At 37.7% G+C, this 27,763-nt stretch overlaps 1 protein-coding gene across 1 annotated transcript in view; it reads right to left on the bottom strand.

Moving 5' to 3' along the window:
* Positions 1 to 21,014, bottom strand: part of PNPLA1 (patatin like phospholipase domain containing 1) — a 75,662-nt gene extending 54,648 nt beyond the window's left edge. Inside the window, exon 1 of the mRNA XM_051996615.1 lies at positions 20,355 to 21,014. Within this exon, the coding sequence (XP_051852575.1) occupies positions 20,355 to 20,559 (205 nt within the window). The 5' untranslated portion in view covers positions 20,560 to 21,014. The remainder of the gene's footprint in view (positions 1 to 20,354) is intronic.
* Between the last annotated feature and the right edge of the window lie 6,749 nt (positions 21,015 to 27,763).

The raw sequence follows: 27,763 nt of genomic DNA, 5'->3' as shown, positions 1-27,763 counted from the left end.
ACAAGGTTTTGCAAGAGTGAATGTTGAAAACTATCTTTGAAAAATAAAAGGTTATATTCAACATGTAAAGGACTGCTTGCCATCTGGAGAGGGGGTGGAGGGAGGGAAGGGAAAAATCGGAACAGAAGTGAGTGCAAGGGATAATGCTGTAAAAAATTACCCTGGCATGAGTTCTATCAATAAAAAGATATTTAAAAAAAAGAAAAAGAAAAAGTTATTATTAAAAAAAGATATCTCCATCCTGCTTGACTAAAATTCCATGTTCAAATCCAGGATGGGTGGGATATCTCAATGCTTTGAAAAGTCCCACAATTTATTTTTGTACCTCCAGACCATTCTCTCTTGTCCAGTATGAGCACTTAGTCCATTTTATACACTTAGTGGGGATGCCCCTGTGCTTCATCCAATCTCTGATCCCCCTGTTAATTTTTGACTCTCATTTTGACTCTCAAGAGTAAGGTCTTTCAACTAAAGAGATTCTGTATTTTACCATTCCCTCTTTTGCATATTTGGAAAGCCTACAAAAACAAAGTCCTAGAAGAAGGAACATCTCAAATTGTGAGGAAGCTATAGGATCCATTTTATTAGAGGATACCATGGACCCTTTAATAAAGTTCCATTGACTCAGAGCCCTGCCTTGGTTTCTCTTATAGTACATGGGACAATTTTGATTCCCATAGGATAATGTATGTAAAGTTTTTTGTAAACTTTAAAGAGCTATATAAATGCTACCTATTTTTACTATTTATACCATCCAAATTGGATAAGAATAAAACAAAAATATCTAACATTTAAAAAGTACTAATCATGTCCCGGCATTGTACAATTATTATCTCAATCGATCCTCATAGAAACCTGGGAGGTAGATAGTATTATTATTTCCATTTTAGAGATGAGAAAACTGAAGCAAACAGAGACTAAATGACATAGCCAGGCTCATACAGTCAATAAGTGTCTAAGACTGGATTTAAACTCGGATCTTCCTAACTCTGGCCTCAGTGTTCCACCTGTTCCACCTAGGTATCTCCTGCAGCTAGTATAATGAATCAGAACAATGGTTTGAATAGTGGAGATAATTAGAAAGGGAGAGGCATGGAAGAAGATTACTTTAGGACAAATAGGGAATCCAAAGAAATAAGATAGGGGCAAAAATTTATATAGATTTCAAGTAGGAGAATTGAAGACAGGAACTCTAGAGATTAAAAGGACCCTAACTTTTTTTGTGCAGTGGTGGTCTAGTAAAGATTATGTTCCCTTTCTCAAAATAATATTTTTAAAAATTGAAAGAACTGTTAAAATTTCAGTTTGAGACTAATAAAAATAGAGAATTTTTTTCTTTCATGGATCTCCTTAAATCTATCCACAGTTAAGAATTCTTGACTCAGAAAATATGGCTTTTATGCTGGAAAGTCTTTGAGTGGCATCCAAGATCCTGGGGATATAATATGTCTACGTTCCAAATAGCCAACTACTTGGTGAGGAATTCCTTGATCAGAGCAACAATAAAACAAAAATACCCAATGATCCTTAACTACAAACAGTAATTACACTCAATTGAATAACTGCAGAGTTGTAAGGGAGCCCAGTAGTCACATAACTCCAGTTTATTCCTTTAGTCTTCATTTAAAGATCTCCAGTGGTCTGCTTTGATAGTGACAGTTGCAGGTGGCAGAAAGTACTAAGAATCACACAGTTTTAGTACTGTCTATAATAATAATAATGACACCTTAAGGTTTTAAAAACACTTTTATTGCATTTGAACCTCATAACCTGAGATGAAGAAAGGAAAGAAGAAAAAAAGGAAAGAAGGAAGGAAGGAAGGAAGGAAAAAAAGAAGGGAGGGAGGGAGGGAGGAAGGAAGGAAGAGAGAAAGAAAAGTTTTCAAATGCATTAATCCTCTTCCAATTTAGCAAAACAGGTCCTGAGCAAAAACATATAATTCCTTGCTGAGCCAATTCTCAAAGCATTCTTACTATGGGTATCCCTATTATACCTTGCATGCCTCTGGAATAGTGTTAGAAAACCTAGGGTCACATCCAAGCTATGATAAATTGAAGATTTGAAGGAAAGGGGCTACTTTGAAGAAAATATTAGCAAAATTGGAGGAATGAAGAGTGTTCATGATTACTTATTCCCTAATTTTTGCATAATTCCCTATGCAAGATGCAATATGCAATAGGGAATACTATATAATTCCCTATATTGTGCAAAAGACATCTTTGTGTCAGTCTTATGAAGACTATGATCCCCCTTCTCACAATAATATTTTTTTAATTGAAGGAACTGTTAAATTTCAGTTTGAGACTAATGAAAATAGAGAATTTTTTTTTCCCCATTCAGATTCATGGATCCCTTGCCTCAGAAAATGTGGTTGTGATTTCTAGCCAGTTCTGTCATGCTGGAAAGTCTTTGAATTGGCATCCAATTGCACAATATTTATTTCAGTTTCCTGAGTTCAAATCTGGCCTCAGACAGTTACTAGCTATGTGACTCTGGGCAAATCATTTAACCCTGTGTGTCTCAGTTTCCTTATCTGTAAAATGAACTGAAGAAGGAAATGGCAAGCTACTTCAGTATGTTTGCACCCAAATGAATACACAAAGAGTCAGACTTGACTGAAAATAATTGAATAACTTCTTTCAAGTTCAGTGTCCTAAGCACTACTGATTACCCACAAAATTACCCAGTTCTTTGCCAGCCTGCCACAGCAGGAATGAAACCTTTCTATTATAAAGGTTTAAGACATGGTTTTAATACATAGTTCTTTGCTGAGGTAACATTATGAATCCATTAGTATACAGAAACACATTAGAAAAGAATTAATTGTTATTATTCCTTATATTTATATAGCTAAATGGGTACAAAACATTAAACAACTTATAGCCATGATCTCATTTGATTCTCACAACAACCCTGTGAGGAAGTAGTACTACTATTAGTAAGAAAGTATTGCATAGTGCTTAGAGTGGTGAGCCTGGACCTGTGACTGACTTATGTTCAAATTAGCTGTGAGAGTTTGGATAAGTCCTTAAATCATTTTGGGTCTCATTTTCCTTATCTGTAAAATGGGGATAATCATTCTCTACTTCAAAGAGTAGTGGTGAGGGTCAAATAAGATAATATATTTTAAATGCCTTAAAATATTAAAATACTATCTACTGATGGATGTGGCCCTCTTCAACAATGAGATGAACCAAATCAGTTCCAATAGAGCAGTAATGAACTGAATCAGCTACACCCAGCGAAAGAACTCTGGGAGACGACTATGAACCACTATATAGAATTCCCAATCCCTCTATTTTTGTCCGCTTACATTTTTTATTTCCTTCACAGGCTAATTGTACACTATTTCAAAATCTTACTCTTTTTATACGGCAAAATAACTGTTTACATGTATACATATATTGTATTTAACTTATACTTTAACATAGTAACATGTGTTGGTCAACCTGCCATCTGGGGGAAAGGGTGGGGAGAAGGAGGGAAAAAATTGGAACAAAAGGATTTGCAACTGTCAATGCTGAAAAATTACCTATGTATATATCTTGTAAATAAAAAGCTATAATAATAAAAAAATTAAAATAAAATAAAATAACTATCTAAATTTTAGCTATTTTATAGATGAGGAAATCAACCAATAAATCAATAAACATTTACTATGTATTAAGCACTTCCTATGTGCCAGACATTGTGCTAATGGAGTAGAATACAAAAAGAAAATCTTAAAGTATTATTTAGATACTAGCTGTTATTTATTATCCCCATTTTTAGATAAAGAAATCAATCAATGAATCAATAAACATTTATCAAGCACCTACTATATGCTATTATATCACAGTCTCTTTTGAACTGTTCTATCTCAGTTTCCCTATACAAGTTTCCCTTATCTCAGTCTCCCTAACTATTCCCCTTAGTTGTAAACCCCGCTCTGGGCCATTAAGACTGAGGACTATTTGCTCTAAGGTTATAAATTAGCAAGACAAATAAGAGAGTAGACCTCTTGACTCTTTTCTATCCTCAAGAATTTACAATATCCCTCTAAAATATTCCAAGATACCTCACTGATATCTTTATCTCTGTGTATTCAGACATCCTGTCTCTGGGTTTTTTAGGATCTATGGCCTCCCCTATCCTGACAGAAGTTTTCCTGTACTTCTTACCCCTTTCTTTGTTTAGAGAAAAGATATTTAAGAAGTTGGGGTTCCCCTATTCATTGCTGGAGGCTGGAGGCTGGAGGCTGGCAGCTGGATGCTGGATGCTGTCTGCTGGATTCTTTGGGATGACAGTCTCCTCCAGCCCTGGGACCAACCTGGATTCCTTGGTCCCAGTATATCTTTATCTCTCTCTGACTGGATAATTTGAGACCAGAGTCCTGTCCGATCAATTATACTCTCCCATTAATAAAATATTAAAAACTCTCTAATCTCTCCTGCCTCAGTTTCTCTGGCATTACAGTGCCAGGCTCAGTGCCAGTATCTGGGAATATAAAAAGAGGTGAAAGCCAGTCTTTGACTTCAAGGAACTCAATCTAATGGAGCAGACAACAAATACACACTCTCTCTCTCTCACACACACACACAAGCTATATATAGATTATACCAGAAGTAATTATTTGTTATTATTTCCATGTTTATGTAACACTCTAATTATTATATTATTATATGCAAAGCACTTTTCATATTAACTTTTTTTATTCTCACAACAACCCTATAAAGTTGGCTCTATTATCCCATTTTACAGATAGGGAAACATACAAAAAGGTTAAGTGGGTCACACAGCTAGTTAATATCAGAGACAAGATTCAAGCACAAGTCTTCTTGACTCCTAATCCCAAATTTTATCCCCTGTGCCATACAGTTATGACATTTTTCTTTCTAGATATCTTTTTAACTCCTTCCTATATTATTCTGGAAACCAGACCCTTGGCAGAGATACTGAAGTGGTTTGCAGTTCATTTCACAGATGAGAAAACTGAGGCAAATAGGGCTAAGTGACTTTCCCAGAGTTTCACAGCTAGGTTGAAGATGGATTTGAATTCAGGAAGGAAAAATCTTCCAGAGTCCATTATTCTATCCACTGCACCATATAGCTGTCCTGGGAATTGGAAACCCAAGTTTCTAATTCTTTTTTTAAAATTTATTTTATTTTTAAAAACAGAATAAGAAAAAAAGAAATGTGAAAAACCAAAAAGGAATACAAAACAAACTTCTAATTCTTGCTCTGACACTAGTAATTTGATACTGTAGGCAAGTCACTTAGCCTGTATAGAACTCCATTATCCCTTTTGTAAAATAAAAGGATTGGACTAGCTAGTCTTTAAGTCTGATGTAGCCATAAAAGCTTGTGAAGACTCTTTTCCTTTGAAGAGTTTTCCAGGAGCACAAAAGAAAGATGATGATCCTGCAGAGAGAGCTAGAAGGGAGGAGAACCAGCAGAGAGAAACATCAGGAAAACAGCTGGAGAAGAGAATTAACAACAGAGTGAAATGGTAGGGAACAGTTAAAAAGAATGAATAGTAGGATGTAGTCATCTTAAAAAACCTTGATTAATCTTTGAGAAAGCAATTTCAGTGAGGGCTGGGATTCAAAGCCAGATTACTGAGGCTAATAAATGAAGCCTCATTTATTATTTATTTATTATTATATCATTTATTTACTTAGCTGAGTAAAGTTAAGCAGTATAAATAGTTTTTTCTATGACAAGAAGAGGGTATTACTTTAGAGGATAGTGGGGTTCTGAACAACTGTCAGTTTAGAGAACACTAGGTCTGGAGTCAGGAAGACCTAAGTTCAAATCCAGCTTCAGACATTAGCTGTGTGACCTTGGACAAGTCCCTTAATCCCCATTTGCCTCAATTCTTCATCTGTAAAATGAGGAAGAAAATGGCAAAGCCCTCCAGTATCTTTACTAAGAAAACTCCAAATGGGGGTCACAAAGAGATCCACATGAAAGCACAACAATAAGGATCTTTTTTAATGATTTTTTTCTTTGCTTTTTAGTTGTTTTTTTTTTCATTTAATAGTATTTTTTTTTACAATTACATGTAAAGATAGTTTTCAACATTCATTTTTGTAAGATTTTGAATTCCAATTTTTTCTCCCTCATTCCCTTCTCACCTCCTCTCCCCAAGACAACAATCTGATATAGGTCACACATGTTTTGTTTATGTTTTAAGGGGAAAGATGGTCATGGTTTAAGAATGAAAAGAAGGAACCAGTATATAGTAAATATTAAATTAGAAAATATATAATATAAAAGATTGTTAAAGGCATTAGCTCCTGGAGGAAATGAATCACAAGACTATATATTTGGAGCTAAAGGGGTTATCAGAGGCTATCTGGTCCTCTAATACCCTATTTTACAGATAAGAAAATTAAGGCACAGATATGTTAAGTGACTTGCCCATGGTTATGAGATGATATAGCTTCTAGGGAAACATAGAGGTGATTTTAGGTCTCTCGACCTTGGGGGGCTTCATATGATTCCAAAGTCCTCCAGCTTTGCCCCTGCCCCTAATCTAGGAATGCTATTGTTTTGACAATCTGCCTGATTCTAGAGACCACTCCTCAATTCTTTGCTGACTGATAATCTTGTCAGGGAGAACCAAATTCCAGAGACCCCTCCTCCTTCCTACCTATGAGCTATAGAATTAGCATATCTATGATAAAAAGCTGGATAAATGTATCTCCTTGCTTCTGTTTCTCTACTAATTGCTTTTGGAAATTCAGTCCACTTTTGTAATGGCATTACAATTATAATAAACTTTACCCCTTAACTAGGAAATGGGTTCAAGCCTTCGAATTCTTTTAATCTGTGATCCCAAACTTTTGGGGTCCCTCTCCCAATCTCAATAGTTACATTATAACTGTCAGAGTGTCCTGACTCCATGATTTATTATGCTACATAGTCCCTAAGGACTCCTCACCTCATTGGCCAAACTTATCCTTTCTGGTTTGTACTTGAGAGGGATAGCTGGACCTTAACAATTAGACAAAATTTAGATAGAGAAAGAAAAGAAAGAAAAGGCATTCTTGGGGGAATATCCATTTTGCAGGTATTATTTTATGCATCATTATGCATTTTGTGAATACAAGATGGTCTCTTGATGTTTATTTCCAGTCAGAGGAGACGACTTCCTTTGATTTCATAGCTGGATGAATTCCTTATTTTTTTTTTCTAAAGCTGTCTGCTTGACTTTTATTTTATTTTTTTAAAATAACTTTTTATTGATAGAACTCATGCCAGAGTAATTTTTTACAGCATTATCCCTTGCATTCACTAATGTTCCGATTTTTCCCCTCCCTCCCTCCATCCCCTCCCCCAGATGGCAAGCAGTCCTTTACATGTTGAATAGGTTACAGTATCCTGGATACAATATATGTGTGCAGAACCGAACGGTTCTCTTGTTGCACAGGGAAAATTGGATTCAGAAGGTATAAATAATCCAGGAAGAAAAACAAAAATGCAAGCAGTTTATATTCATCTCCCAGTGTTCTTTCTTTGGATATAGCTGCTTCTGCCCATCTTTGATCAATTGAAACTGAATTAGCTCTCTTTATCGAAGAGATCCACTTTCATCAGAATACATCCTCAAACAGTATCATTGTTGAGGTATATAATGATCTCCTGGTTCTGCTCATTTCACTTAGCATCAGTTCATGTAAATCTCGCCGATCCTCTCTGTATTCATCCTGCTGGTGGTCATTTCTTACAGAACAATAATATTCCATAACATTAATATACCACAATTTACTCAACCATTCTCCAATTGATGGGCATCCATTCATTTTCCAGCTTCTAGCCACTACAAACAGGGCTGCCACAAACATTTTGGCACACAGAGGTCCCTTTCCCTTCTTTAGTATCTCTTTGGGATATAAGCCCAGTAGAAACACTGCTGGATCAAAGGGTATGCACAGTTTGATAACTTTTTGAGCATAGTTCCAAATTGCTCTCCAGAATGGCTGGGTGTGTTCACAATTCCATCAACAATGTATCAGTGTCCCTGTTTTCCCATATCCCCTCCAACATTCCACATTATCTTTCCCTGTCACTCTAGCCAATCTGACAGGTGTGTAGTGGTATCTCAGAGTTGTCTTAATTTGCATGGATGAATTCCTTATTAAGGGCATATACAAAAATAGAAGGCCTAATTGAACTTTGATGGGTTACACTCCATTTAAATCAGAAGGGGCCTTCTGGTCTAATTCAAATCTAATTTCTTTACTTTATAAAGGAGAAAACTGAGACCTGCAGAGGGGCAAGGATTTATCTGAGCTGGGGCTAAAATCTAATCTCCTTCCTGACTTGGAAAAGAAACAAAGTTCTTTTCAACTGACCACATTCCCTTGTTCTCTAAACCAGGACCAAGTGCCTGTCATCACATTGAAATGCATAAGAAGTTAAGAACTTTAGTTGACCTAATTTGCTTGTGAACATCACCCACATAATGACATAGGTGCTCCCAGATCCCAGATGTGCAGCTCTACCATGAAAAGCAAACTCAGGACCAAAGTGGTCACATTTCTCCACCTGGCCCAGTCCTTTGTTGGTGGATGGTAAATTGATAGAGGAAAGAGGGGATTTGTTCATCTATTTAAGAGTGAAGGGCTTTAACAAACAACCTCTGTATTCAAACAAAGAAACAGTTTGGGGATGTGAGTTCATTTCTGTGGGCACACCCTTAAACTGTCAATAAGAGTGCACCTAGAAGAGAAAAACAGAGAGGGACAAAAGGAAAGTCCCAGAATTTCCAATTGGAAAAAGCATCCCAACAGTCACAGAATCTAACCCAAACTCAAAAACCAATTTCCACAACAACACACTCAACCAGTAATCATCAACTTAAAACCCACGACCTCCAGTGGAATCACATTCCATTTTCGTATGATTCTCTTTGTCTTTCTAAAAAAGTTTCTCCTCTTTATATCCTGCCTAAATTTGATGCTTTGTGAGACCAAACACTTTACTTGTGCCTTTGGATCTCATCTCTTCCCATTTATTATGGACCCTTTTAACTTTGATCAGGCTCCTCTTTTTATTATCTTTAATGCCTAAATGGCTTTTTCTCTCCTTTCTACAATTGGTGGCCAGGTCTCCCCTGCATGTTAAAACCACCCAACCAAATCAAAAAGCTTCTCTTCTTTCTACCATGCCTTTCTTATGCATCTCCCAGGGTTGTCATAAGGATAAAATGAGATCGTATGAGTAAAGTGCTTTGAAAATTTTAAAACATCATATAAATGCTGCTATTATATGGCTATTGTTACTATTATAATTCTCATTGAAGGAAAGAGAGAAAGAAAGACAGAGATTGACAAAAAAAAGAAAGAAAGAAAAGAGGAAGAAAAGGAGGGAGGAAAGAAAGAAAAAGAAGAGAGAGAAGAAAGAAAGGAAGGAAGGAAAGAAGAAAGGAAGGAAGGAAGGAACGAAGAAGGAAGGAAGGGAGGGAGAGAGGGAGGGAGGAAGAGAGGGAAGGAAGGAAGGAGGAGAGGGAGGGAGGGAAGAAAGAGATTGACAGAAAAAAGAGAAATAAAAAAGAAAAGAGGAAGAAAAGGAGGGTGGAAAGAAAGAGAGAGAAAAGAAAAAAAGAAAGGAAAGAAGGAAGAAAGGAAGGAAGGAGGGAAGGAAGGAAGGAAGAAAACATCCTGTCTGTATTCCTTGCCTCTACCTCCTATGTTCCCATCTTGGTCCAATTCCAACACTGACTAAAACAATTTATAGTGATCTCTTCATTGCTAAATCTTAGTTCTGCTCCTTCTTCGACATATTTGACAGAAAAAAAGAAAGTCCCTTATTACTCTGGCTACACCTCATGCTCTGGCTCTTTATCTATCCATGACTATATGTATTAAAGCTTAGCCTCACTGCCTTGGGTCTCCTCAATCCAGATCACACTGGAAAGTTAATCTAGTTTCCCTTTTCCAGTGGAATAAAGAATGACTTTTGCTTATAACCACTGTTAGCTCTTTGGTTTTTATTTTTCAGAGTTTAACATTTGGTGTATAATCTCTATGGCTCTTTAGACATTAATTTTTTGAGCTTGTCATAGTTGTCTATTTATGCCCCTCTTTATCATCCCACACCCAATTAAATCTAAGTCTCCTGAAGATAATAACTGTCTTTCTTTTCATCATGCTATTCCCCAAGACTTGCACACAATAGACAATTATTACTTTTTAGCTGCATTAGATTGGGCCTCTAGTCTTGAGCTGCATCTCTGGCTCATATCGCCAAACTTCTATCCTTCAGCCCCCTGTGCCGCTCCACCCCCTCTGCTCCAGTCAATGTTCACTTTCTTCTCAGCCAAAGCCACCTGTGAATTTCCTCATTTTTCCTATTCTCAATCTCAAAATTTCTTTTAATATCTTTATGAGTCCACTGCTCCTTTGCTCTAGCTTCTGAGGAAGAGGTGATTCCCCTTTCCAAAGTCAACTCAACTGTGTCCTCACATTGTTTAACAATGGGATCTTCAACAAATGTATCCAGGGTATACTTTTAAATCTCCATATCATGCCCTTCTAGTTCCTTCAAAAGTTTGTCTTATAGCACCAGGTGATTGGGAGAATTATGGTAACCTTAAGAATAACAGAAGTTCAGAAGAAGTGAAGTATTTTGGAGAAGAATATTAAATTCAGAACTCAATTGAATGGGCTTAATTTTTTCAATGACAATTCATCCTTTGGCTATATTCTGTTGCCCTTTGTTCTTCACTTATTAGTATGTTAATTCTATCTACTCAACTAGAAAGTCAGATATTTGAGGGTTGGGAGTGGATTTTCTTGAACACTTCACACACATACACATATACACACACATATACACACATACATACATACACACAACTTAGAGATATAATAAATATTTGTTAGAATTATTAGAATTTGTTAGAATATGGGTTTAGGGCACAACCTAATAATACTTATTGTTTTTTGCATAAGCTTTCCATAACATTCCATTTATCCTGTATATAGCTTATTTTGTACATAGCTGTTTTCATGTTGTCTCCCTCAGTTAAATTATGAGCTTCTTGAGAATTGGGATGGAAAGTGTCTTGTACATCCAGAGAGAGAACTATGAAAACTGAACCCTCTCATTTTAAAGATAAGGAATCTCAAAGCAATTCCAATAGAATTGCAATGGAAAATGCTTTGTGCATGCAGAGAGAGAATTATGAAAACTGAACAAGGATCAAAGCATATAATTTTTACCTGTTGTTGTTTTTTGTTAGTTTGTTTGTTTTTCTTTCTCATGTTTTTTTCCCCCATTTGATCTTATTTTTCTTGTGCAGCAAGATGAATATGGAAATATATGTAGAAGAATTGTTTAATCTATATTGGATTGCTTGCTATAATGGGGAGGGGCAAAGGAATGAGAAGGAAGAGAGAGAAATCTGAAACACAAGGTTTTTCCCAAGGTGAATGTTGAAAACTATCTTTGCATGTATTTGGAAAAATAAAATCCTATTAAAAGAAAAGAACAACAAGAACAACAAGAAGAAGAATAAGAACAAGCACAAGAATTGCACATGTTTAACTATATTGGATTGCTTTTTGTTTGGGGGGATGTGTGAAACCTTGGAACACAAGGTTTTCCAAAGGTGAATGTTGGAAACTATCTTTGCATGTATTTGGGAAAATAAAATACTATTAAAATCTAAAATATATATAAGGATAAGGAATCTGAGGCACAGAGTTTAAATGATGTGCCCAGGGTCATTAAGCTAACAAGTAGCTGAGACAGAATTTGAACTCAAATCTTCCTTACTCCAAGTGTAATAGTCGATCCACTCTGTCACCTAGAAGCCCTCAGAATCCTTATTATTTCTGTATAGGGCTCCTTTCCTTTTTGAATAAAATATCTAGGAAATTATGAACTTGTGGCCAAAGCTTAGTAGGAAGACACAGGCAAGAACCTCAGTCCGCTGGAATGCTGCCTCACACGGAGTAGGTGTTTAATAAATACTTGTTCCCTTCTCTCCCTTCCCTCCCTCCCTATGGTCCTTTAAGAGACTAATTCCAATCTCACTTCCAGGAAGCCTCCTGTGATACCCAAGGTCGGGAATGACCTTCCCTCTGGAGCACATACAGTATTTTCTTTGATATCTCCTTCCTATATTTGCCCCAGGATAGTATTATGGGCAGCTAGGTGATTCAGAGGACAGAGCTGGGCCTAGAATCAGGAAGACTTAAGTTCAGACATTTCCTAGCTGTGTGACCCTGAGATGTCACTTTACTTGTTTGCCTCAGTTTCTTCATCTGTAAAATGAGCTTGAGAAGAAAATGGAAAACTACTCCAGTATCTTTCCCAAGGAAACCCCACAAAGGTTCAATGCATCTGACTTGACTGAAAACGACTAAGTAACAAATATGTATACAGCTGTGTTGGTATTTTATCTCCCTGATGAGCAACTTGTGGGGCCCATCCCCTGGGCTGTCTTATCAAAACTTTGTAACTTCCCCAGCTGGTTGTGCATTTTTCTGCATACAATGGATACCTAATAAATATTTGTTATAACAATGAGGGAGTGGTGTCTAGATAATGTGGCAATACACAAGGAAGGATTGGCATTTGTGCCACCAATCTTTAGGGAGTCAAGCAGAAACCCAGTGCCCAGAGAAGCTGACCTTCTCAGTAAGGACTGAGTCTCTGGGCAGAAATTTTTATAGTGCAAATACTTTAATTCCCACCTCAATCTAGAACTTGGCTCATTAGAAAAGGCTTGGGTAATACGTAATAATCCTCCTTTTCCTCCTCCTCTTCTTCCTCCTCCTCCTCTTCCTCCTCTACATTTAGCTTTAATATTTGCAAAGTACTTTACATAGTTTATACTTTGATAAGTTAAAATAAGATAGAGGCAACATTATGTGATGGCTACAGAACTTTCCTGAGTTCAGCAATCTGGATGGACAACCTCTAAGTGTTCTAGGCAGCTCTCTGAAGTTATTATTTGCAGAGAAAAGTGTAGACTTGAATTAGTGATGAGAACTTCCTCATTCAGGATTACTTCTGAAATAGTAAAATTACTCTAGTCCTCATTTTCATCCTCATATCAACCCTGTAAGGTAGTTGCTAATAAAATACCTATTTTTTAGAGAGGACTGAAGCAAACAGGTTGTGACTTGCTTAGGATCAATCATCTAATAAATGTATGAGGAAGGCTTTGAATTCAAGCCTGCCTGACTCTGAATTAAGCACTTTATCCACTGCCACCCAGATGTCTTTGGTGGCAATAAAATTCCAACAGAAAAAGATAAAATAAGAACTGGACATTCCTGGGAGAGCAGAAGAAATCCCTGACCTGGGAGTAGGAAGAAATGTATTCCTATCCTATTTTTCTATCACTCATACATTTACTGGCTGTGTGACCTTAGCAAAGTCACCTCACCAATATGAACTTCAGTTTCTTCATTTACAAATGGGGATATCAATTTCTGCCCTGTCACCATCAATTTACTGTGAGTTCAGAAAGTGATTTGTAACAATGCTGATCTATAGAAATGTGAGCTGAAAGTGGTTATTTTTTCCTTTTCCTTTGGGATTTTTTCTGTGGCTTCTTCATTTCTTTTAATGTAATTGGGTTATTTAAATTCTCTCTCTCTCTTGTGTTAATCTGGGGTTACTGAGCTTCAGAGAACTAATGTTAGTGGGTTTTTTTATTTTATTTTAAATTTTTATTAAATTTTATATAGAGAGGTCTCTTGATAAGGTGGGCAAGGAGAGTCTACACTGGAAGCAGGAAGACTGCTTTGTGGCCCTGGGCAAACCACTTAATCTCTTAATGCATCCTTCCACCTCCTTCCCAGGTACTCTTTAATAAATTAAATTTATTAAATCTGGGGAGTTTCTTCACCAGAAAATCATAGCTCTGATCAACAAACAACGACAACAAAAAGCATGATACAATGGAAAGATCACTGATTCCAGAGTCAAACCCCACTGGTGTTACTTACTTAAAGACAGCTTAGGTAAAATAATGGGTCTCAAGTCAGGAAAAACTAAATGCAAAGCCTGCCTCAGACACTTATTAGCTATGTCACCCTCAGGGAAGTCATTTAACTTCTGTCTGCCTCAGTTTCCTCAACTGTAAAATGAGAAGGAAGAGAACACACATCAGGATCTACTATGTTGGGGGTAGCCCAGTGGTTTAGTGCATAGATGCTGGGCCCAGAGTCAGGAAGATTCATCTTTCTGAGTTCAAATGTGACCTCAGATACTTAATCCTGAGTGAGTCATTTAATCCTGTTTGCCTTAAGGTATCAAAAAGAGCCAGACATGACTAAAAATGATAACAAATGTATTTTTTACAAATATTATCTTATTTGATCCTCATAACCACTCTTATTTAACCCTCCCAAAGCTATTGTGAGGATCAAATAAGATAATATTTTTTAAAGTGCTTACTTAGCACAATGCCTGCTACATTGGTACATAGTGGGTGCTGAATAAATGCTTGTTATCGGGCTTCCTTCTTACTACCTGTATGGATGTTGAGCACTTCATTTTAATCTCCCCATGCCTCATTTTCCTCATCTGGAAAATAAAAGGAAAATAATCTCTGAGGTCTCTGCCAACTCTAAATCTACAATTCTGTAGGTGCACATACATAAATCTGAGCTATGGAACTGGCAAGTTGGTGTTTGTGACTTCTTGTTATTGCCCTTATTGTTTGAGACTTGTCCTCCTTGTTTTGCCAAGATTGGAAGTTCAGTAGCTTCTCATACCCATTGCTGATTGATGGGCTCAGAAGCTTTAACCCACTCTACTGACAATCTTGACTGGTTTATTTCTACTAGTGGTTCTCCACCAATGGGGGCTCACCATAGTGTTACTGGACTTAATTGTAGACAGTTGATAGGTTTTAACCTTACTGCACTACAGAATTCCCAAATCCAATTGATCTACCAGCCTCCACTAATAGCAGGGATTACAGGCATGTGCCATTTTAGCCAGCCAAAAGTCAGTTGATATTTTGAATAAGAAAATATCAAAACTAGCCCTATTAGACTTTAAGATTCTCCCATCAGATTGTAAACCCATTAAAATCATGGATTATCTTTTGCCTTGCTTTACAGCCCCAATGCTTAGCACAGCTTCTGGGACATATAAATATGGCTTTTAATAAATGCTAGACTGACTAATTAATACCAATAATTCAAATGATTTATCAATAAACTATTTTCCCTCAGAAAGGGCACAGCACTTTCCCCTTAAGATTGTAGGTTTTAGCGCTAGAAAGAACATTCTAAATCAAATAGTCCAGTCATTTATCAAATGAGGATTATGGGATTAAGTGTGTCCAAGATCACATAGGAAGGGGATAATCCAAAATTCCTTAGACTCCACAGTATTCTTTCACAGTCTGCTCCCCACTCTCAACCTTATCTCTTCAATGAGAACCCTCTCAAAATCTCTCTAAAATCTAGAGTTAACAAGACTCACCCCAGAAAAGGCTTTAAGTTTAATTTTTCTTTGGCATTCACTAAACTCCCCACCTCCCTCTCTCTTGCTTCGCCTTCTCCTTTTTTCTCTTTTCCCTTTTTCTCTTTCCCTCCTCCCTCTCTTTCCCCTTCTCCTTTTCCTTCTCCCTCTCTCTTTCCCTCTCCCTCTCTTCCTCCCTTTTCCCTCTCCTTCTTTCTTTTTCTCTCTCCCCTTTCTCTCTTCCTCTCCCTTTCTTTTCCCCCTTTTCCTCTCTTCATTCCCCCTTTCTCTTACTCTCTCATCTCTCCTCCTTCCTTTCATTTTGTCTGTCTCTCTCTCCCTCTTTGTTTCTTACTCTGCCTCTTTCTTCCTCTGTTTCTTTCCTTCTTTCTCTGTCTGTCTCTCTCTATCCCTCCATCTGTCTATACCCCCACCTCTCTCATCTCTCCCCTTCCTCTCTCTGTCTCCTTCCCTCCCTTCCCCCCACTACCTCTTCTTGTCACTGCCACTACCACTACTGTCTTGTCTTGTCTTTTTGTCCTGCCTCATCACCATAGCATTTTAAACCCTCCACCTACTTTTCCAAACTTGTTTCACATCTTTCCCCTTCACACACTCCAATTTTGGCCAAACTAGATATTTCTTGAACTCAGCATCCTTTCTCTATCTCTGAGCCTTTGCACAAACTCTTCCCCCTTGCCTGGACTGCAAAAACTGTTCCCCTCTAACTCTTAGGGATTTTTAACATTATCCAAGGCTCCAATCAAGGGCCCCTACTATTCAAAACCTTTTAAACTGTCGAAGATCACACAGCTGAGAAATGTCAGCAGTAGAACTGGGGATCATATCTTTTAATTCCCAAGCCAGGGATCTTCCTATCATATCTCATTGCCCAGTTTTTATTTTTAACAGTTACATCAGTTCAAGAATATCACCTCATGCTACTGGCCACATACTCTTATAATGTGGAAAGTGGGTTTTTAAGAGATTTCTCTGTTCTCAGCAGCCTAAGAGATTCTACCTTGAGCATTCCCTGATCTTCGTAGTGATCAGTGAAGTCCCTTTCCTTAGTTAACTTTGTATTTCCTGATCTGTGTTCTATCTCCTTAGTGGAAGGTAAACTCCTTGTGGGGAGAAATTGCTCATTTGTTGGAATCCTTAAATCCCAATCAACAGTTTGCACAGGGACATGTTCATAGCAAGCAAGCAATAAATGTTTCTTAAATCAATGAAGATTACAGGAGCTAGAGCCAGAAGAAACTATTAAATCCATTCATTTTATAGACCAAGAAATTGAAATCTAGAGAGGGAAAAAGACTTGCCCAAAATAATCCAGTAAATTGCAAAGCCAGGATCAAGACCTGGATCATTATAGATAGATAGATATAGGTCTATCTATCTATCTATCTATGTGTGTGTAGATACATATATACATGGGTGTATTATATATACACATGTACATATGTATGCATATGCATATGTGTGTGTCTTTTAAAGCTGTTAAGGTTTTAAGTTGCACTGAGATTTTTGGAACATCCTGCATTTAGAATTAAAAGCCATATAGTCCAAACTCCTTATTTTTCAGATGAGAAACTGAGTCTCAGAAATGTTAAGTGGCTTCCCCAAAGACACATAGGTAGTAAGTGGCAGAAGTGAGATTTAAATCTGAGTCCTTTTACAGTAAATCTAGTATTCTTTCCACCATCCAACCATCCTACATCTCTACTAGGTACTCACGGCTTAAATCCCTTCCTCTTATCTATCTCTTCTATTATAAGAAAAGCTAATCTGATAAAGCAAAATGAGAACATCTAGATGGCATGGTGGATAGAGTGTCAGGCATGGAGTCAGATTCAAATGTTTGCTGCGTGACCCTGGGCAAAACACTTAATCTCTGTTTGCCTTAGTCTCTTTGTCTGTAAAATGGGATAATAATGGCCCTTATCTCCCAGAGTTATGATGATGACAAGATAATAGTTGCAAGGCACTTAGTAAGAACTATATAAATGTTACCTATCATTATTATTATTTTTAATTCCCACTAAAGTATTGCTCCTCTTGAGGGGTTTGCTTTATGAAAGGCCATCAGACAGAATCCTAATCTAGGAAGATGATTTTCCTGTGGTGGAATTTCAATCACTGTTGGAGATATTTGGGAGTTAGGGCAACATTCCCAGTTCCCCTCAAATCCTAACCCAAGAAGATGATACAATGTAATTCAATAGGGATATTCTTGGAATGAAGTAAGAAAACATACATTCTAATACTAGCTCTGCCACTATTAAGTTTTATTATCTTGACCAAGTTTGCCATCTTTTCTCTGAGTCTTTAAGAATCAAAGTAGGGGCAGCTAGATGGCTCAGTGGATAGAAAATTGGCCTAGAAGTCAGGAGGACCTGAGTTCAAATCCAGCTTCAAACACTTAATAGTTACTAGCTGTGTGACTCTGGACAAGTCACAACTCCAATTGTCTCATTATTGTTGGGAAAGACCTCAGCAGTCATCTATATCTAGAGGTATGAGTAAATTAATCCATCCTTCCAAGGAATATCCATTATAACACATTTGACAAGGGATCAGCCAGAAGTCCTCCTAAGATGATGAATCTATCACTTTTCAAGGCAATTCATTTCACTTTTAGATAGTTCCAATGGTCAGGAAGATTTCTTGATATGGTGCCTATATCTGACTTTTGACAACTTTAACCTCATTGCTCCTGGTTCCGACTTCTGCTTCTCTGACCTCCCACCCCCATCTTTATACAACTCACTCTCAAAAGAAGATAATCATAATATATCCCCTTGAGCCTTCTCCTCTCCAAGTTAAACACCTCCAGTTTCTTCAATCTATCGTTCTATGACATGAATTCAAGGCTTGCTAAGAAGTCTTCAAGGATGTCAAGATTCTGCTTACCCCAAATGTTTTCCAGCTTGTCAACAACTTTCCCAACTGTGATGCTCAGAATTAAACTCAATATTCTAGATGTGGTGTAACAGAGCACAGAAGGAATTATCATCTCCTTGTTACTAGAAACTGTGTTTTAATTTTCTGCTTTGTGAAAGTATAAAGGGCAGCTAGGTGTTGAAGTAGATAGAGCACTAGGCCTGGACTCAAAGAGACTTGAGTTCAAAATCCACCCTCAGATACTTTCTAATTGTGTGACCCTGTCTGCCTCAGTCTCCTCATCTGTAAAATGAACTGGAGAAGAAAATAGGAAACACTGTAGTATCCCTGCCAAGAAAATCTCAAAGGCGATCATGAAGGATATAACATGACTGGAATGATTGAAGAACAAAAATGTGAAATAAGATTAGGGTAGATCAGCATTTCTCAAATTCTTTCCACAGAACTGTGAGGTGCCACATGATTTCAATAGAGATCCCATGAAAACAATTCCTGCAATGGTATTATTATGATACTTTCTCTTTAAAATAATTTTTTTTTTAAATTATGCATACATAAAATACTAAATATAGCAAGCTCCAGCCTAAAAGGATAGGGTAGAGACCTGTAAAGCCATTGATACAAAGGACTCCCAAATGAAAAAGTTCCCTCTTCCAATTCGTGTCAACAGCTTCTCTATAACTTAGTTTTAAAGTCACAAGTTAATAGAGTGATGGGCCTAGAGTTAGAAAGATGTGAGTTCAAATCCCACCTAGCTTTGTGATCTTAGGTAAATCATGTACTTAACCTCTGTTTGCCTCAGTTCCTTCAACTGTAGAATGGAGATCATAATAGCACCTACTACCCAGGCTTGTGTGAGATTCAGTTGAAATAATACTTCTAAAATGTCTGACACAGTATAAGTACTATATTAATGCTAATTAGTATTATATTATTATTGTTTAGAACACTGAGCAGTTAAGAAACTTGCTCCTGTCACACAACAAATATATTTCTTTAATCATGGTTTTCTCAGGTCTAAGAGCAATTCTTAAGTTACTCTGACACACTATTTCTCAAAAAGACTAATTTTCCTTCATGAATAGAAATATTTTAAGATAAATAATTTGACCTATTATGATATTTTAATAGGATTTTTTTTTCCTGAGGCAATTGGGGTTAAGTGACTTGTCCAGGGTCACACAGCTAGGAAATATTAAGTGTCTGAGACCAGATTTGAACTCAGGTCCTCCTGACTTCAGGGCTGGTGCCACCTAGCTGCCCCCAATTTCGCGAATTCTAAAGTGACTCTTTGAGTAAAGGAAACCCCAGATTAGCTAAACTCTAAAGTCCCTTCCTCTTCTCAGCAAAGTTCAAGTGAAAAAAATCCTGGGTTTAAAATCAGAAGAACTGAGTTCAAATCCAGCTCTGTCACTCATTTTATACAGTTAGAGCTGGAAGGAACTTTGGTCCAAGCATCTCATTTTACAAATGAGGAAACTAAGGTCAAAAGTCCAAATGACTTGCCCTAGGTCATACGACTAGTCCATCAAAGAGCAGAGACTCGAACCCATTATTTTTCCAGATATGGAAACTTGAGGCCATGAGGTCAAGTGACTTGCCTAAAGTCACACATCTTGGGCAAAGGAACTTTTTAAAATCTATAGGTTTCAGTTTCCTGATCTGTTAAAGGAGAAGATGGGAGCAGATTGCAGCTTCAGCCCTTTCAGCCCCTCGCAATCCTAAAGCTGTGTGTCTGTTGCCTTCATACATAAGGTCTTTCCTGGAAGCCACTGTTTATTATTTCCATCATGGATGGGAAAGCCAGAGGCAGAGGGAGTCATTTGCCCAAACTAACAGATAGAGGCAGGGCCCCTGCCCACCCAGTGCCTGCGTTTTACCTCCTGAAACGCGCTCAGGACCCTTCGCAAATCTCCGGTTCCCAAATGCCTACTTTGGAGTGCTTTGCTGACACCCACAGCCAGGCTGCTGCCAGGCTTCCTGCCAGAGGATTCACCAAGGGTGGAGGAAAAGCAAAATAAACTCCTTACTCATGCCGATGCCGCACACCGTCAGGGCAGCCACCACCGAGCCGGCGGACGTCCCGACCACGCGATGAGCCGTGTCCAGCATGCGAGGCGCCAGGTCTCGGAAAGCATCCACGGCTCCCACCTGATAGTAGCAGAGGAACCCGCTGCCGGAGAAGGAGATGGAGTGCGGGGTATCGGGGTCCCCCTTAAAGTCCTGTTCCATCATTTTCGCACCTGACGATGGTCCTCCCTGGAGAGGGAGGAATCAGTCTCGAGCTCTCGCCTTCTTAGAGTCCCCCACCTGCTCGTCCTGTCCGGACAAGTTGGATCTCCCCGGAGCGGATAAGGCGCCTGATCTGAGCCCGACGGCTGATTCCGCTCCGCCGGGGCCTGCTCTGCCTGAAGTAATTTCGGTCTAAAAGCAATAGCCACAGCGATCGTGGTACCTGAAACCGCAGGCTTCTGGCTGCCGAAGCAGGAATCCCTGTTGAGCCAGTGCAGGCGGCGTCCCGGTTGCACGTTCCCAAGTGCCTGATTTAATTGGCTTCTCAGCTCCCTCCCGAGTCCATTTTCTCGGGGTTTTGAGCCCTGGCCCACGTGATGAGGGTAGACGTGGAGGGCACCGCAGAAGATCCCTTGTGATCCCCTCGAGGGGAGCAACTCAGGACTCTCTAAATGTAACCATTCTCAGACGACCTGTCACTGGCTAGTACCTCCCACAGTTCAAATATTCAGCCTGTTTCAGAACCACCAGGCGATGGTTATCTGTGGGCGGGTGTCTCCCTTTTTTAGCGCCGTGCTGTTGCGATGCTGAGCGAGGGAGTGAGTTAAAGGATTGGCATTTCTCCCGAGGGAAGGTGGCCCGGTTGCAGGAAGCTCCACTGAAGGTGTGCAATGGTTGATGAGTTAGAAGGAGATCTTGTTTACCCGGGGTGTGATACCTGTGCCCCTACCCACACTCCCCCCAAAAGTATGAGGTATCCACACACTTCACTCTCTAGGCCTTTTAAAAAAATTAAAAACCAATCATACTTCATGACCTTTTTATTAATTCTTCTCTATCCCCAGCTTGGACTTAATCAAGACAATATTTTTAAGTCTGCCAAAGGCAAAATTATAAAATAGATTGTCTTTAATTGGCCATAACTATCTCTGTGAATTAGGAGTCATTATCCTTCTCCCCATTTGGGAGCTCCTAGACCCTGATAAAGCCCTCTGTAATCTATTATAGTTTTTGTTGTTGTTTTCCTGCCACATAATTATTTCTGAAGACCCATTAGAAACAGACTTCTAACTAGAAGTCTAGACTTCAGCTGCCTGTACATCTGTTCTCTTCCACCGTCATCATACCCCTCCCCCCAACTTAACTACCTCCTTCCCCAGTCCCCTAAGGCAACATAGTCTCTTACTGTTCAGAAAGCTCATAGAATATCAGAGCTGATAAGAGATCATGCAGGTCAGTTTGATCTTCCCTTCACAGATGAAGGGGCAGAGATAGAAAAGGACAGTGTTTCGCCTAAGATGGTGCAATAAATAGCTGATGTGGAATCTAAGATGAGGTCCTCCTTTGGGTAATATTTTCTTTCACGCCTTCTCAATGGACAATAACACAAATAACAAAGGTGTTCTCTTCAAAGGGGAACCAATGACAATGTTTAATCCAAAGAAAAGATTCCAAAAAATTTCAGGCAGCTTCCCCTGAGGAGGGGAGATGTTTTGGAATGGGGGATATCTTCATAGAATCTCTGTTACTTGGTCAGCTACCTAAGAGGCTGCCTTAGATATTTTATAGATGAAAAAAGTCATGACTTTTGCTGTTGGGAGGTCATACATTCATAGATGGTTAAAGCAAGAAAGAAAATCAATAGAGTCATCCTGCCTCATTTTACAAATGAGGGAATTTTGGTCCAGAGAAAGGAAGTGACTTGTCACAGGTTTTATAGTAATAATAACCAATATTTTTATAATGCTTTAAGACTGACAAAGAGATGGCTATGGAATGTTGCATTATATTTGGTTGATGTGTTGCTTAGTTTTGCTGAATGGATTTCTCTCTTTTTTTTTTTGTTAAAAGACACGATTCTTTAGAGAGGGAAAGAAGAGAGATATATTTATAAATGAAAGTGATATAAATACAAAAAAATTAAATACTATTTAAAATTTCACAAAGCACTTTACAAATCTCATTTGAATCCCATAAAGGTCCTACAAAGTTGTACTGTAATATCCTAGTTTTACAGATAAGGAAACTGATGTCCCAAAAAGTAACTTGTCTGACAACCAGCAAATATGAGAGGCAGGAGTTGACCCTGCTCTTCATGGCTTTGAGGCTGACTTTCTCTCCATCATGCCATAATGTCTCTTTAAGAGATTAGGAGAATAATAACCCCACAAAAATAACCATAATTAAGCTTATTGGCAAACTAAATTGTTATTAGCTTTAGTGCAAGTAGGGGCAGACAAGAGTTACTGGAAGCTGATTTTTAAAGGCTGGGTAAGAATTCAACAGATGAAGAGTAAGAAGGCTATATTATGAATGACTTGGCTATTTTGAACAATTAATTAATCCAAGACAATTCCAAAGGACTTATGAAGTAAATGCTATTTCCAGTGAAAGAACTGATAGAGTCTAAATACAAATTGAAGCATTTTAAAAAAAGTTTTTTCTTTACTATTTTTCTTTTGTCTGTAATTTGCTTTCTTTTGTAATTCTGCTAATGTAGAAATGTTTTACATGCCTTCCCATGCATAATCTATGTCAAATTGCTTGCCTTCTCAAGTAGGTGGGAGGAAAAAAATGGAACTCAAAATTAAAAAATGAATGTTAAAATTTTTTGCTTATTAAGAAATTAAGAAAAATTAATTAAATTGATTATTAAGAAAAATCAAAAGGCTTGCAAAACAAAACTTTGAAAAACTTAGGAAGATGATTTCGAATCAATTTCCAGATTCTAGAATCAAATTTCCAGACGACTTATGATGAAATATGTAATCCACCTCCTCAAAAAGATAATAGATTCAGAGTATACAGAGATATATTTTGAAAGCATGACCAACATAGGGAATTTTGTTTTGTTAAACTACATATATATAACAAGACCTATATTATTCTTTCTTTTTCAGTTGGGGAGTGGGAGACATAGGAGGGAGAGAAGACAGACTATAGTTAATTTAAATGTAAATTTTAATTTAGAAATAAAATAGAGATTGAAGATCATGAAACATGCCCCAGCAAAGGGGATGGAGAAGACTAGTAAGATACAATGTTGCATACATTGTCACTGTAGTTGAATATTTTTAGTTAACTGTTTTTCTTTGTTACAAGAAGAGTTCTGTTAGAAGGCAAGGGCAGAGATTTCCAGAAATGACTGGTATACACATGAAACATAATAATAAAACTTATTTGGGAAAAATGAAGGAACTGAAGATGATCTTTAACTAAAACTCTTTCTAACTTTAAACCTAATAGTGTTACTTCTTTTTGAACTTGAAAGGACTAGAGAATAACAAAATTTTGAACCTTGTTCCTGGGGAAGATGATAGGAGTAGAATTTGGAAGACCCTACAGGGTAATATTGTAAATGAATATGTATTGATGAGTATTTGATGCCCAAAACTGTGCCATGTGTTGTGGAATAACAAGGAAGAAAGATATAGTTTACAAATCAAATAACTTAGGTTCTGGTTAAATGTAAACTTACAAAGAAATTGGGGAACAATATTAGAATATGTGTAATTTGATGTTAAACTATATGACACAAATCCTACATGCTGGAAGGACTCTGAGAAATGTTATGGCTTGTGTGGAGCTAGAATAATCAGGAAATTTGACTGAGGCGTTGATAGATGAGAGGATTTGGAATCAATCACTTATTAAATTCTTACTGTGTAGTAGATATTATGTCAAGTGCTTGGGACACACAAAAATAAGTCCCTGTTATCAAAGAGCTTACAATATAAAGAGGAAGACAGCATGTACATCACTACATATATTTAGGAAAAGTAGGGAAATTATCTATCTGTGGTAGGTAATCTCAGAAGACAAGGTTTTAGCAGCTGGAGAAAAGTAGGGAAGGCTGGCTGTAAAAGGTAACATTTGACCTAAAAGTTTTAAAGGAAACCAGAAAAATAGAGGTAGAAATGAGGAAGAAGAGCATTGTAGGAACAAGGGAAAGTCAGCATAAAGATGAAAAATTGGATTATCATTTGTGAGCAACAAGAGACTATCGTAGTTGGAACAGAAAATTAATATGGGGAAGTAAAGTGTTAAAAAAAAAAACTAGAAAAGTAGGAAGAAGTATTTAAATGTTAAACAAAGGATTGTATATTCATCCATGATGTACTAGGGAGCCACTATTGTTTATTGAGAAGGAGAGTGACATTGATGTTGGAGTTTGCGCTTTAGAAAATTTAAACATTATACATTATGAGATGATCAACTTTGATAGACTTAGGTCTTCTCAGCAATACAATGATCTAAGACAATTCCAAAAGATTTGTGATGGAGGATGCTATCCTTTTCCAGAAAAAAGAACTATGGAGTTTGAGTGCAAATCAAAAGATACTATTTTCATTTTTTTATTGTTGTTATTTCATTTTTTCTTTCTCATGGTTTATCACTTCTGTTCTGATGCTTCTTTTGCAACATGACTAATGTGGAGATATGTTTAATATGCTTGTATGCGTATAACCTATATCAAATTGCTTGCCATTATGGGGCGGGAGGAGGGGAAAGAGGGAGGGACAAAAAAGAAATTAAAAATTAAAACCTTATGAAAATGTATTTTGATTTGATAGATGTGGATCCTTTCAACAATGAGGTGATTCAGGCCAATTCCAATAGATCCTCCATCTCAATCCAGAAAGAGGATTGTGGGGTCTGAATGTGAATCATAACATTGTAGTTTCACCATTTTTGGTTTTTGCTTGCTTGTTTTTTTCTTTCTCATTTGTTTTTCCTTTTTGATTTGATTTTTCTTGTGCAGCATAATAAATATGAAAATATGTATAGAAAAATTGCACATATTTAACATATATTGGATTACTTGCTGTCTAGAGGAGGGGGTGAGAGGAAGGGAAGAAGAAAAATCTGGAACATGAGGTTTTGCAAGGATAAATGCTGAAAACTATCTTTGCATGTTTTTTGAAACTAAAAGGCTATTATTAAAAATAAAATGTTATTGTATAAAATAAAAATAAAATGAATGTTGAAAACATGTGAATTACATTAACATGTAATTGGAAAAAATACTATTAAGTGTGTATGTGTGGGAATTTAAATATTATAGCTCCCCTAACCCTAGTATCTTTGACAGACTCCTGTATACAGTGGGCGCTTAATAAATGAAAACTGAATTGCCAGTGAGTAAATGGAGAGGCATTTCAGGTTAGAGGGATAGAAGGAGCCAAAAAAGGCATGCTGATAAGACTGGAACAGAGAGTTCTACTTTGGGGGATAGTGTGAGCTACAACTGGATACATTCAGAATAGCCCTGTGAACATAGATTTAGAGCTGCAAGGAGCCTTAGAGACCATCTAGAATAATATCTTCATTTTACAGTTGAGAAAACAGACCCAATGAGGTTAAGTGGCTTGCCTGAAGTCACAATGGTTTCAGAGAAACCAAAGCGAGGATTTGAATCCGGGCTTTCTGATGCCAAATCCAGTGCTCTGTCTACCATATCACACTGCCTTACATTGCAGGCTTTCAATAAAAAATGTGGAGACGCTATGATGAGAGCTCATATGGCAGTATGTATTGATGATTATCTGTGTGAGCAGAGTATCTAGGAGACAGAAGTCCCCTCAGGAAGCATGTAGAACATTCTTGCAAAACATTCATATTCCTATATGACCAGTTGTCTAACATTTCTTCCCATGACCAATGACAAACGAGATAAAAGAAGGGTAAAATGCCAGAAATCTCAACCTTGTTCCCTCTCCACAACCCTCCCCCAAGCATTCCTTTTTTTTTTTTTTAAATTGATGTGGAAAGTTCCCAGGTTCATAATGTGAGCTCTGAATCCCAGATAATGAAAAGAAGAGACAGGATGGCTAAGGGTATTGTATTAGGAATAAAAGTTTTGTCCTTTGTTGAGTTCTTTATACTCCCTGCCTGCTGTTTCTGAGAACCATATGAGAAGTACCCTTCCTCATGAGAAAAAGAATAAATCCTTTTTGTGTCTCTATTTGAGTTTGCCTTTTTATAGAATAGCCCTATGGAATTATTCTACATGTGTACACAGGATGGATTGAAAAAAAAAGGGGGGGCCAGAAACATCAAGTCCAGTGAGAAGAATGTGGTAATAAGGATCAAAGTCAAGATGGCAACAGGGGGAATGAGGAAGGAGAGATGAGACCAAGAACAATTATTCTGAAAGCTCAATAGGTTTTGATGTCTGATTGGGTCTAGTGGGCAGAGGAGAAATGAGTCAGAAATGACTCTGCATTTTTGGAACTTGAAGGTCTGGAGCAGGGTGGTGCCTTTGAAAGAAATGGGGAAATTGGGAAGGGAAGCCGGTTTGGGAAGGGAAAAGGATGATGTTACCTTGAAACATATTGAGTGGCAGGTGCCAGGGAGGAATCTGAGTAGAGGATGAGATGAAATATCACAAGCTCATTATGTCGTCCAACCTCTTCATTTAACTGAATAAGAAACCGGTCCATTGACATTGCCTTGCTAAACTTATACAGATAACAAGTAGCAGTTAGAATTCAAATTTAGGTCCTGATCCCAAATTCAGGACTACAAATACATTGCCTACAAGAAACTGAGACCCAAAAAAAGGGAAATAACTTGGCTTGAGATCATCACAGTTTCCAAGCAAAGGAGGCTCCTGGGAGTCAGAGAAGGGAGCCATTTGCTCCTTTTTCTTCTCCATAAGCCTCAGTTGATCCCTACGGCCCTATTTTTAGGGAATGTTCTGAGTGGAATCCAGAGGGAATAAGTTAAATGATCCACAGTTGGGCTAGAAGGACTCATTGCCTAGGATCCATAAAGAGTGTAAAGCACCAAAAATTCTTTGCCAACTAACATATCTATTTTAGTTTAACAGTAGTAATTCACAGAATAAGAGACAAGACTTCACAGTTGGTCCATGGAAACAGGAAGCTTTCCCTCCTTAGCCTTGGAATAAAGTCTGCTAGGTATTTTTTCTGGAATATCTGAATACAGCTATAGGGTGTCAAAAATCATTACTGTGTTGGCCAAATAGACAGGTAGATAGTGTAGTGGATAAAGTGCCAGATCTGGAATCAGGAAGACAGATCTTCTTGAGTTCAAATCTTGCCTCAGACACTAGCTGTGAGACCCTGGGCAAGTCACTTAACCTGCCTCAGTTTTCTTATCTGTAAAACAAACTAGAGAAGGAAATGGCAATCTAACTTTCATATGTCTGCCAAGGAAATCCCAAATGGGGTTCCAAAAGATC

This window comes from Antechinus flavipes, chromosome 4 (genome assembly GCF_016432865.1).
Source record: "Antechinus flavipes isolate AdamAnt ecotype Samford, QLD, Australia chromosome 4, AdamAnt_v2, whole genome shotgun sequence".
Taxonomy (NCBI): Eukaryota; Metazoa; Chordata; class Mammalia; order Dasyuromorphia; family Dasyuridae; genus Antechinus; species Antechinus flavipes.
This window is presented reverse-complemented; position numbering and strand designations above follow the sequence as displayed.